Here is a 13,697-nt window from a genome sequence, read left to right as displayed (position 1 = left end):
TGTAAACACTTTTGAAAATTTAAAAATTTCGTGACATGACGGAAACCCTATAGTTTATCGATAGTATAACGGGTACGACAATTTTTCTATAAAAACAAATATATTACTATTATTATTATTATTGCCATGTCGTCTGCAGTCGATAACTGGTTCAAATATATATTGCTTATAATATTTGTTTTTCGATTATTACACGCCGTCGCTCTGGCGTGTAAACTTGGCATCATAATGTGTATAGTGTATATACTCGTATATACTTCACATAATTATTTTACGGGTACTCCGCACCTGTCGATACAAGTATAATATTAAATTATAATTGTTCTGTAGTGCGTATATAATAAGTTATAAGTTATAACTATAATATAGTATGGTTGACGTATATTAAGCTCGACAATAGTATAATAATATTATATTGGCCAAAAATCCGACACAATCTTGGTATACGAAACAATAATAATAAAAAAATAATAGTACACTGTCGTAAGTAATGCAGTATACGATTTATTATTGATATTTTTCTATGGGCAACAGTTTTCCATTTCGTATGCTATCCCAAAACCACTGTGCGCACACAGCGATGGCTCTTGAACCCTTCTTTTCTTCATCCACCGCCGTCGGTTTCTGTTTCAACACACGTGAAATTTTTCATTTTAATACGACCGAGCGCTATGTGTATCTTACAATATAATATTGTTCTCATAAATAATATAATTATACAACTGGTACATAATGTAGGTAAATATACAAATTATACTAGTCTCTTCAAAGGTGGTTTGAGTATATTATACTGTAGTTTTGGTGCAAAGCATACTGCCATTTTATTAGGAAGGACAAGCAATTTGTTGAATAATTAACTTTTAATAAAGAAATTTGCAATAATAATTGATTAATTGAGTTACCGTAGTTAACAATGATTACTCTTGTCAATTATTCTAATGAATAGATGGGTTGATGTATAAAGTATTTTGTAAGACGATGGTGTTAAATTCTTCCGATTTTTAAAACTAGCTAACTCTTACGGGTTAACATTATGTTTACTCGAAGAAAATATTTAAATTCTCCCAAATTGTTTTAAATTTGTATATTCATATTATATAAAAATTAAATTAAAATGTTAATCCCCATTTAATATAATATTTATTCAAACCACCTTTGTCGAGTACCTACTTAAACTACAACCTATTTATGAGTATTAGCACACTGTTTTATATGAATTAAATATTATTATATTTAATTTTTCTGAACAATTTCCATTTTGAAATAAGAGTACTAAAGCTGCAACTCGCAAGTAAGTACACGAAACTAACGAACAGCTATACAAAATATATTAGAACTCGATGTATAAAAAAGTTTTTACTATTCCTATACCATTTGACAGTTAAAATATCACAATTTTTGATGAAAAAAATAATGATGTAAGACCTCAGTTTATACACTGTAACAGCATCTTGGCTTAAATTAAAATTTTTCAAAATTAATAAGATTTGTTCATATAGATATGCAGTTTGTACGGATTTGTAAAATAGAATTTTTTTAAATTTTTTTAACTACAGATATTGGTTATTTAAACCCGTTACGTAAGCTTGCATTCACACATATAGTATTTGTAATATAGACTGAGAAAATTAAAATGTATAAATAACTTGATGTTTGACAATGCTTTTAACAGCCCTTAATTTACCAAAAACCGTATAAATAAATGTATTATTATTTTGATTTGTACGTTAAAATTGTACATACCAATTTTCTCTAAACGTATTACATATGTAATATATATTTAATACTTCTTAAATTAAAACTTTCTATTTTTAATAATTGAAAACATCTGAGTATTAGTAAAACATGCATTTTAAAACTAACTATATAGGAGTACTTACTTCAAATGATCTATTGTGTTCTTTTTTTGGAACTATGACATGTGTAGGTAACAATTTGTCTGTTGTATTTAAAGATGTACCTCCATAGCTAAACGTTTATATTAAGAAAACTTTAATTCAAACAAAATAGTGAAAGTCATTATTAGTATCTAAAATTAATAGTAAAGATCAACTAACCCCACATATCATAATATTAGTAATATAATATGTTTGAAATTTTAAAATATAATCATCTTTCAATAATAAATGAACTATAGAGTATGTAGACTATAATACACTTCTATAGTAATTAGTAGTAAGTAATCTCATTTGTACTATACAAAAACAATACTTTAAATTCTAATTGAGAAGTTATAAATTATATGTGTTTATAATAAAAAACATTTTGTAAAAAGTCAGAGATAAATAATTAAATATATCATTTAAGTGAAATATTAAATAAAACTATACAAAATAATTAACTAATTTTCTTATACTGACGTTACAGACTAGAAACTATTATCGATATACAAATAAATGCACAATTATTATCACAGAAAACTTGGTCTACTAAATGGTCTGTAATGTACTTGTAGTTATATCAAAATAAATATTTAAAATACAGTCAAAGTTTATTTGACAAACTTAAAAAGATTTTTTGAAAAAAATTTCTTTTCACTTCAAAACACGTATTTACTATACGAAATGTATATTACATATTAATATGTAATATGTATAATCAGGGCCAGCTTTAAATACAATTAACGTGTGCGACGACACAAGGGCGCCAAAATCTGAGTAGTGGACGAGAGGTGTTAAAATTTAAAAAAAAAAAGGGTTAAGGGCGCCGAAATAATTCTTGCACTGGGCGTTGAAAAACCTGATAAATAATTATTTTTATTATAATAGTAATATTTTTGAGTAATAAATAAATAAATAATACATGGGTATTATTAATAATTGTAATAATAGTATGTTATTATATAGTTGTACAGAGTACTGAATAGGTAATACAAATCACAATTTAATAAAATATTATAATACGGACACGGTATGTATACTCTCTCGTATGCCGGATTGACAAGGATGTACTGTATAAATAAAAATAGTTCAAAATTTATTTAAAATAATAATTCAAAATCATTCATTTAGAGGACACTACACAAAAATGTGTTGTCTCCGTCTTACAAGTGCGTATCATAGTACGAGGGTGGTTCAAATATGATCGAGACAAACGCTGTAGATGGCGAGCATGTATGTTTCGACGGTAGTGGCTTAATTATGTGATAGCTGGGTCTCTTACAAATAGTGTGGCATTGTTTTCGTCGGACCACGTGTTTCACGCGTGTGCTACGACCATGAGTGAACGTCAAGTGCCGACTGCCGTTGCGCAACGTATTATCATTCGTTTTTTAGTGGTAGAAGACGTTAAAAACACGGATATTTTTGTGCGTTTGCAAAAGCAGTTCGGTAGTGAGTGCCTGAGTAGGGCTGCCGTGTTTAAATGGGCCAAAGCATTCAAGGATGGCCGCAAAACCGTCGAGAATGAACCACATGATCGTCGACCGCGAACCAGCGTCACACCAGACAACATTCGCCGCGTAGAACAACTCATTTTGGAGGACCGTAGGATGAATGTTCGAGACATTTCGGTTGAAGTCGGCATCAGCATTGGTAGTGTAGAGTCTATCATCCACGAACACCTTCAATATCGCAAAATAACGGCGCGATGGGTTCCTAAACTGTTGAACTTTGAGCAAAAATTCACGCGGTTGGAAGTTTGTCGCCGCTTACTGACGCGATACGAGGCGGAGGGGGACGATTTTTTAACGCAAATCTTCACTACAGACGAAACATGGGTACATTATTACACTCCCGAAACTAAGGTGTCAAGTAAAGAGTGGAGGAAGAAGGAGGAAGGGGCGCCAGTCAAAGCGAAGAAAACCTGGTCCGCGGGTAAGGTAATGTGTACTGTGTTTTGGGACCGGCAGGGCGTGCTGTACGTCGATTTCTTGCGCACTCAACGTACCATTAATGCTGTATACTACTCTAACCTTCTGAAAACACACGTGAAACCCGCTTATCGGTCGAAACGGAGGAGCATTCCAGCACGAAGTGCGATTCTTCTCCAGGATAACGCACGCCCTCATACCGCGCGTCTCACGCTCGATACAATATCGAAATTGGGGTGGAAGGTACTGGAACATCCCCCCTACAGTCCGGATTTATCGCCCTGTGACTACCATATGTTTGGACCACTGAAAGAGGCCCTCGGAGGTCAAAAGTTCAACACCGACGACGAGGTAGAGGGGTTCGTGCGCACATGGCTGTCCGAGTTGCCCAAGGAATTTTTCGATACCGGCATCAAAAAACTTCCGGAAAGATGGACAAAATGTATAAATATTGAGGGGAATTACCTAGAAAAAATGTGATTTTTTGTAAATTTTTTCGATAATAAATAAACATGTTACAGCATTTGTCTCGATCATATTTGAACCACCCTCGTAAATTTACACTCAGAAAAACAGATTTAGTTTCTTTAGTTTAAAAATTAGGGTGAATCGACCTATAATGAAACTTGATGCTAAGAACATTTTCTATGTTTGTAATTGGGTTTTTACGATAATTAAATTTATTAAGTGAGCTATGAGCATTTTTAATTTATACTATATTTTATTATTTTACATACACCAAAATTGCTAAGAAATTAAACTATCGTAAACTTACATACAAACACAAATAATGTTCTTACCATCTAGTTTCATTATAGGTCGATTCACTCTAATTTTTAAACTAACGAAGCTAAACTTAATCTGCTGAACGTAAATTTGTTATGTTACGTATTTGTAAGATGGATATAAAAAATGTCCGTGTAGCTTCCTCTGAAATAGAAATTTATTTTCGTTAACTAATAGAAACATCTTTTTTAAAGAAAATATTATTATTCTATAAAAAATATAGTTATGTAGAGTTTATGTTGTATTTAATAAACTGAAGTTTATATACGTGAGTAATGAATATTGTGTACCTATATATAAACAATAATTATTATTGTTATAAATTTACATATATTACGATATATTATTTATTTAAACTGGTTTTTTAAATTGAAATGATAAATTCACAAGTCTTGGGAGTGGTTCTTCGTTGAAACTACAATTGTTTATACAAAATAACAACTTTAAGTACTAAAAATAAAAATAGACACAATTTATTGTATAAATAAAAAAAAAATTAATTTAATTAATCTTATTCACGCTCGTAACTCAATTGGATTATTGTGTATAGAAACACGTTTTGAGAACTTTATTCAGAGTGAATACAAATATAAAAGTGACTATTAATAACTTTACCTACTAAATGTACATACTGTGACCGATACGCAATTATAAGATTTTTGTAGTTCCGGATACTAACATGCTATACATAAATACATAGAGAACCACGTATATTATGCATCTAGATCTTACATATAAAAGGTATGTAATCGTTAATGTAAACCTACGTACAAGATGAATGTAACAGGTATAAGTAGGTAACGTTTAAAAAGGATACGCAATAAAATATCGTAAAAACGTATTTTTAGAAATCGAATCTGGCACAACAACACGGATCCCAGTAAATAAATCAGGTAAACGCTAAAAATAATAAAATACAAACATACATTTAAACGTAAATTTTGTGTGGGTTAAGAATAATTATGATTTTAATTATTTAATTATTTGGTTTATTAACCAAAACATACTTTAGTGTATAATTAGGTATATAAAATAAAAATTAACGAGAAATCTTACCCGCAATTGTCTTTCAGAAAGTTTAGCTTTTTTGGCAGGAGTTTCATTATTCATTTCTAACGGAGAAACTTCTGTAGTATCTGTTTTTAAAGTTCTCTAGAAGAAAAAAAGCTATTATGTTTTGTTTTAGAAATAAAAATAAAATGTTTGGTGTTTCTTATTGCACGACTTTTTTAATTGTGGCTACAATACCTATATACTACAATATAATACATAATCAGAACTTTATTATATTCCTACTTTCCAGCGCTCATTGAAAAACTATAACAGTTAAAAGTAGGTATACATATAATCTAACTATTCAAAGAATACTTTATTTTTCATATATGTTTGTATTTATTATAACAAAACTTAACTAAATTAAAGTTTTACTAACTAACGAGGAACTTTTTAAAAATAAAATGACAACTATTTAATTTAATTAACTAATCGTAATTTACTATACCTTAATTTTTTTTTTAACTGGTGATACTTGTAAATCATTATCAGAACTAGTATTCTTTTCTGGGCTTAGGTTCGAAAAAATACTTAAATTGCTAGTTTCTTTAGATAATTCATATAATTTCTAAAAAAAAATTAGTTTAGAAAAAAATCGAATTAAATTAACTTAAATTATAAAAAATTTTAAAATTATATTGACTTACTTGCAATTCACTTAATGATGTAGCAGTTTTCCAATTTTTATCATTTCTAATTTTAGTCACTCTAGGGAATCTAATTGATATACCATTAGCAGTATGCACTTCAGCTTGAGAGAATTCTGCTCCAGAAATTTCCCAAACTGGCATTTTCTACAAATAATAAACTTTTTAAAAAAATATATTGTTTTATAGTTAAATTAACATATTTTTACACAGATGCAAATTCAATATTTTATCTACCACTAAAATTTTAGCACAAAACAAAATTAATTAACTAAAAACAATTATTGAATATAATTAATGTTTATAACAATTTTCAGTTTTTATTAATCAAAAAAGTAGGTAGTTAGGTACCTAAATTGTAATTAATTTTTTGTTGTTATGACAGGATTTTGTTTTTATATATAAGACTATTTATTTAAGACATGCATTATTCCAAAAATTCTTAACACTGTTGAATATATTTTTTTTTTTAATAGAATAACATCATTCAAAACCAAATAAATTTTTCCTATTTTATATTATCATTAATTTTTGACTATTAAAAATATTTTTCGCAATATTTATATTTATAAAATAGAATCTATTTTATTATTAACTATTAAATAGGTATTATAATATACAGATTTATTCAAAATTTAGGAACTGGGTTTCCTATGTAACTGTTACATTTGTAACATTGTAATACCATTATTATCAATGATAGAAGATCTAAATAATTAAAAAAAGTAATTAAAACAGGTATGCTTGGAATAAATTTGAGTTTTGATAAGATGTTATGTGTAGACCAAGGGAAGTCACCTAGAATATTCATAGGTACTACTAAATACTTTTTAAATATTATTTTTAAATTTAATGCATCATTACTCTAAACTAAAAAACTAAATATATACATGGATTATATTTTATTTTGAATAACTCTGTACATTTATTACATGCCTATAATGTTATGAATAAAATGATTAAAATATGCAAATACCAATGTACTTTCTGAAAAATGCAATTTAGTTTTTATGACTATCAGATAGAACAAATAATCGAAGGAGACAATTTTGATCTTCACAAATGTTGACTGATTTTAAATTTTAAATCCTCTTAAGACAATTACAAATGATAAAACGCCATTGACTATTAAGTAAATAAAATTTGAACTCAATGATAAATCATTGCATACAAAAACCAATAATGGTTGAAAATGGTATGTCATTTTTATTTCTAAGGATATTTTATAATTAATTTATATTACTCCAAGTAACACAATTGATTGAACTAATTTTTACAAATACTTAGAAATCGTAATTTATTATAAAACAATTACTATAATATATATTAAAATAATAAATTATATATTATTGTAATTAACTTTATATCAATATTGAATATTGATGCACAATACCATCATGTAGAGTAGAACAAAACAAATAAGTTCATGATATAAATAGTTTAAAATTAATATCAAATCTTTTAAAAATATCATTGTATATAAAATCTTAAGTAAATATAATGTCAAAAACAAAAAAAATGTTAAGCTTCTTCAATTAATATCTTTTGAATTACAATAAAATACCTTATAATGAAAACAGTTAAAGGAAAGATAGTGTAAGTTTTCATTTAATATTCTATTTTTTCAAAAACAAATAATTGTATAAAAATGCATTCAGTTTGATATTTTAAGATTTCTGTAAGAACAACCCAAATTCTCAAACTTTTTGTGAAAACTTTTATCAAAATTAATAAAAAGAACAAATTAAAAGAATTCAAACATTTTAAATGTCTATAAATACCTTAAAATTAATTTTAACAATTAGGAACTTTTATTCTGTGTATAGAAAGATGATAATTTTAGTAATAGTGTAGTCATTTCTACAGTAAATAGAATTTTAAAAAAAGTTCAAGAAATCAAAATGTTTTTTTTTTAATTAATATAATATCATAATTCTCAATGTTTTTATCATACATACTTTAGGATCTTCTGCTACAAAATCAGGAATCATTGTTTTAGTACATTTTAACCACTCTGGAACTTTTTCTGGATCTTTACTGATTTTGATCATTTTTAATTCATCCTAAAATAACCAAGTTAAATATATTTAGCAATATACAATTATATATCAAGTTCATCAATCATGATATAATGAAAATATAATTGAAACACTTTACCATAATATAGAAAAGTGGTAAAATTAATTTTTCATATTGTTATCAAAATTAAGTGACCTTATTCAATATTCAATTGAATAAATGGTTAACATAAATTTTTCAATAAATATATATTTTACAATGTGATTTGCAGACAAAAATAATAAGCAATAAATAATAATACTAATAATAAATATTATGTAATTTTTTTTGAGGCATGAGCTTTTTGAGCAGATATGTATCATATTTTACGAAGTAAGACCTGCTTTGCATTTTGATAACATTGCTTCTACTTCTGAGTGGCTAGTTGGCAGTTTTAGGACTGTTTTTCAACAGTAACCGAAGATGGATAAAGAGAGTGACGGTAAATCGAATGACAGTTAAATTAGTTTCTACTGTATAACCAAGCGCATATTTATTTTTTTTTGCACATTTACAATTTATGAATTTCAAAAATTTACCCCTTCTGAATAGAGGGTGTCGTTATTTAGAAATTTTACTATATCCAAAAATATAAAGGATTACTGAATTATGTATATTTATATAATATATAGCATAGGTATTCTTTTTTTGAACATTTTTTATCAGTGAAATCCACATCTATGTAAAAACTTATCCTAAATTAATATAATAATAAATTTTGATATTATTATTATCTTTTACTCTGAATAAAGCTATTCTAATATTAAAAGGTTCTAAGAGTATTTTAAAATTACAAGACCCATTAAGTATCAAATTAATAAGTTTAAATTTTCCCGGAAATAAATTTTTCAGCTAATTAATATATTTTTGGTAATATTAATATATAATATTGGTATCTCTACTAAGTGTAAAATTAATAAAAATACACAATAATATTTCAAAGTGACTATAATGAAATTATTGGTATAAATGTTTAAAATTTATTCTAATAATTAATTGGTATTATAATAATAAGTATATATTTAAATTTTAAGTATAATTATACATTACCTGTAATCTTTCTAGTGTTTTATCATCATGACCACCATGTACTTTAGTTACCGTACACCACTTATTTTTGGCTTCATTATAGCAACCCATTAAAAATATAGACATCATACCACCTATTTATTAAATACAGTACAAATCTCAGTGATTCAATTTAAGCATTGTGTCATGATATAATACCTTTATTTCCAGTACCAAACCAAGCACCAAGAACTACAAGATCTGCGCTATCAGCCATTGATCCATCAAATAAGTAGTCTTTTTTAATTTTTTTCCAATGTCGCTTTCCAGGCTCATAAATTCCCTGAAATTAAAATAAATATATACAATATCTATATACACAAAGAACACATATTAATAAATTAGTTATGATTTAAGGTTTTATAAATTTTAGTATTTGAACTAGATACTTAAAATTATATTTAACAATCTTAATATTGACAAGTTTAATATATTATTTATCTTTTAATTATTAGAATCTAGAAAATATGAAAATTGTCCCCTTAAAAGTTCTTAGGTACTATCATAAAAACTAGATACGGTAAAATAATTTAATTAAAAAAGAATTTTAATTAACACTAATTAAATATTTTTCATTGTTATTAGCAACTTGTATTTATATTTAAATATCTTGAAATATTATTATCTATTTTTAATAGAAGATAAATAAACTAATGTAGTATACATTAAAAATCCACTAAGTTCTTAAAAAATGTTATTAATTTCTCAATGAAATTTAAGAGTTAAGTAATACTATCCATACTGTCAGTGGCGAAATGAACCTAAAATAACCCATAAGTGAACTAAAATTTATACACCTACCCGCCTACTTACCAACTAGGTATACCCATCTTATACTTAAAATATTTTTTTTCTATTAACGTTTTTACCAATAAAATTATGTAGGTGAATTTATGTACTGTAAATATTATTGTAAATATATTATTATTATTATTATTATTGCTGGAAAAACTAAAGAAAAAAAACATAATAATGAAATAATTGCATTTTATAAAACTAGGCTGTTTCTTTGTTCGTATAGTAGTATATTTATTAACATATTTTAACAGTAACTTAGTATACACAGTAATATTATATTATTATGTCAATTAAAAACAAAGTTAAAAATATGAAATTAATTATTTATACATCAACTGTTTTTTTTTTTTTTTTTAAACACTTGAAATCATGGCAAACTTATCTATGGCATAATATATGAATTTATTCAATAGTTCTATTACCACCGTCTGCCGTTACTGTCAATTGTTATTACTTATAATATATTTATATATATAAATTGTAATAAATACTAGTATTAGTAGTACTACTATTTAGTTATTGTTTGTCACTTTTATATTGGCACCCACCAACCCCTAAATCTTAAAAAAAATCGAGAAGCAACCGTTTCTCAAACACCACATTCGTTTTGCCACTGCATACTATTCAATTAAAATTGTTAATAATAAAAAAAAAAAAAAAAAATGAGGACAGATAATTGAGTTAAAACATTTTCAATGTAATATGAATTATTTATACAGTAAAAATGTTTTAAATAAAATGATTTATCATTGATTTCAGGTATCTTTGTATCCACAGACTATTCTTTAAAAATATATTATATTATATTATACTATATACTTATACTTGAAAGTTTTAAAACCAATTTAAAAAGGAAAAAAATCAGATTTTTAATTAAAATAAGTTATATTTATATTTAAATCATCAATACACTTACTGTTAAGTCCTTTAATACTAATCCTTCTAGACCTTGTTTCAATACATATTCTACCATAGTCTTAAGCTCTTTAGTGTTCTAAAATAAATTTTTAATAATTTTTAATTATAATTAATTATATTGTTGTTATTGTGCGTTTTAAAATATTATACAGACATGCAACTCTTTAACTTCTGAAAACATTATATGTCCCTTGATTGGAGTCATATTCTGCATCAAAATTTTTTTTCGTTCAACAATTGATCTGAAATTCATTAATTTGTTCCATACAAATTATACAATTACATACTTAGTATTGTAAACCTCCCCAACCCCATCCTTATATAATCAAATATTACTATAATACTTTTGTGTATTAATTATTATCAAATCATATTAAACTGAAATCTGACTTAACAAACATCAGACATTTCTCTCAACAAACAAAATGCTCAAGTCCCGACAAAAAAATAAATATTCTAATGTAGGTATTTCAACCTGACCTTAATAGATTCTTTCTATTACAGATACAAATGGAAATATCCCCTCTCCATATTTTGATTATGAACAATATCTTTAATTTTAACTCTAATATAATTTCAAATGTATGTATATATTACGTCATAACACCAATAATCATGATGCCAAGGCACATGTCAAGGTATAACTTAATATAACTAAGTTGAATACTCCAGTAAATATGTATGATATATGTTTAATTATGTGTAGTATATATATTATCAGTTTTTTCCATAAAAATACAATATTTATATTAAATATATATCTATTTTGAATTTGACTAAAAAATACTAAAGCTTATCTACAATATATACTTTATATAGTCATGTAGCTGTTTATTATTTACAGTATATTCGTTGTCGACAATTGTAGAAAAGGCACTAAGCAATAGGTAAACCTCAGAAATGTCTGAACATAATGTATACAGACAATAAGTTACATTTGACCATAAAAAACTACAGACATTTTATACTGAAAAAAATAATGATAAACATTAACAACATATTCATCACTCTAATTAAATAAACCAATAAACCACTTTTAATTTAATAATTAGCCAGTGCTGAAATATTTAAAAAAATATTTTTAACACAAGAAATTTTTATGTAAAAATAATAGAAAGTACAAATATGCAGTATTCTGAGTATTCTAAATTATTTTTATAAATTATCATAATTTAACTTATTGTATTGTTTAAAGTCAATAGTATCTTTCTCGTAAACATTCACATGAATGCATTTTAGATAAATATAAGTATTTAAGTATCAGAAAATGATTTATAGGATAATAAATTGTTATAAAATGAAATAATTAACTGTAGACATTAATTTCATATGTATAAGTATTTGTCATTCTTACAATCTTACCTATCTAATAATGATACACCATTGTAATACAAGCAGTCAAATACAAACAGACAAGGATTAGCATCTTCAAATTTACTTTTCTATGAAAAAAAAAAAATAACTGTATTAGTTAAACTTGTAATTGTCTCATTATAAGAGTTAAAAATACCTTATGAATTCCTAAGGTGCCAAATGGTAATGGTTTATTAGTTTTATGGTCATACATTAGTACTTCACAATCTAAAATAATCTCTTTTCCGTGCTGAAAAGCTTTAGGAATATACTGTTTAAATATATCAACCTGAAATTCAAATTGATAATCATCAATATTTGATAATATTTAATAATTAAAATTTTGACAAACATAATTATTAATGTATGGAATAATAAATATATACATTAAATAATTTAAATAGGTATTATAAATTATATCTACATAGGTAATAGATAACAGTTTTTAATATATTTATATATATATATATACATATATAAATATATGAGTATAAGTTGAAGATAGTTACTTTATGTCCCAAGACAGGTTTAAGACTTCTAGAAAAAAATTTAAATTCTTTTTCACATTTATGCAGTTGAACACGCTCACCGTCATATTTAATTTCTGAGTAAACACCATTAGGACACTTTTTAAAAAAATCATCCAAATTTTTGCATGGTTCAGCCTAAAACAATGAAATATATAAAAGACAAAAGTTTATTAGTTCAATAAAAAGCAACTTACCAACATTGGTAAAATCGGTGTTAACAAAGATAATTTAATGTTCATTTTTCCATTGCTGGCTACCTTAGATGAATCGCATGAACATGCTTTTTGTACAACAGATTTTAAATCATGTGATGTTTGGTATGCTTCATATGCATCAACATGAAGTGCCCCTAAACTGAAAATATAACATAAGTACATATAATATGTATGAATCTAAAAAAATGTTCTTACAAGTTATATATATTTAAACACAATATACACTGAGCATATTTTAATAACCTATTATTATTTATTCATTTATTTTATACTTTTTATAGCGACTATTTGTTACAGTAGTTCTATTTTTGGTTTAATAAAATAATGCCAAATATAAACAAATATTAAACAGACTAAACTAAATTGACTTTTATTATAAAAATATTTTTATTGTGTAATTATTGAGCAAAGGGGTCGACAACTGTAATTAAGAATCTTGGACTTTAACAGACAAAAAACA

General features: G+C 25.7%; 1 protein-coding gene across 3 annotated transcripts in view; it reads right to left on the bottom strand.

Moving 5' to 3' along the window:
• Nucleotides 1-507: 507 nt before the first annotated feature.
• Nucleotides 508-13,697, bottom strand: part of LOC112600424 (DNA ligase 3) — a 35,955-nt gene continuing 22,765 nt past the window's right edge. For all 3 annotated transcript variants that reach the window (XM_025347633.1, XM_025347631.1, XM_025347632.1), the window contains exons 7-21: nt 13,217-13,376; nt 13,002-13,157; nt 12,650-12,781; nt 12,502-12,581; nt 11,294-11,381; nt 11,138-11,215; nt 9,583-9,706; nt 9,406-9,518; nt 8,256-8,360; nt 6,298-6,444; nt 6,099-6,218; nt 5,654-5,749; nt 5,415-5,497; nt 1,881-1,968; nt 508-624 (exon numbers count right to left, since the gene is read on the bottom strand). In XM_025347633.1, coding sequence (XP_025203418.1) covers nt 508-624; nt 1,881-1,968; nt 5,415-5,497; nt 5,654-5,749; nt 6,099-6,218; nt 6,298-6,444; nt 8,256-8,360; nt 9,406-9,518; nt 9,583-9,706; nt 11,138-11,215; nt 11,294-11,381; nt 12,502-12,581; nt 12,650-12,781; nt 13,002-13,157; nt 13,217-13,376 — 1,687 coding nt within the window. The remainder of the gene's footprint in view (nt 625-1,880; nt 1,969-5,414; nt 5,498-5,653; nt 5,750-6,098; nt 6,219-6,297; nt 6,445-8,255; nt 8,361-9,405; nt 9,519-9,582; nt 9,707-11,137; nt 11,216-11,293; nt 11,382-12,501; nt 12,582-12,649; nt 12,782-13,001; nt 13,158-13,216; nt 13,377-13,697) is intronic.

This window comes from Melanaphis sacchari, unplaced genomic scaffold (assembly GCF_002803265.2).
Source record: "Melanaphis sacchari strain LSU unplaced genomic scaffold, SCAv2.0 Contig64_pilon_pilon, whole genome shotgun sequence".
NCBI lineage: Eukaryota > Metazoa > Arthropoda > Insecta > Hemiptera > Aphididae > Melanaphis > Melanaphis sacchari.
The sequence above is the reverse complement of the archived record's forward strand: the minus strand, read 5'-3'. Positions and strand labels throughout refer to the sequence as shown.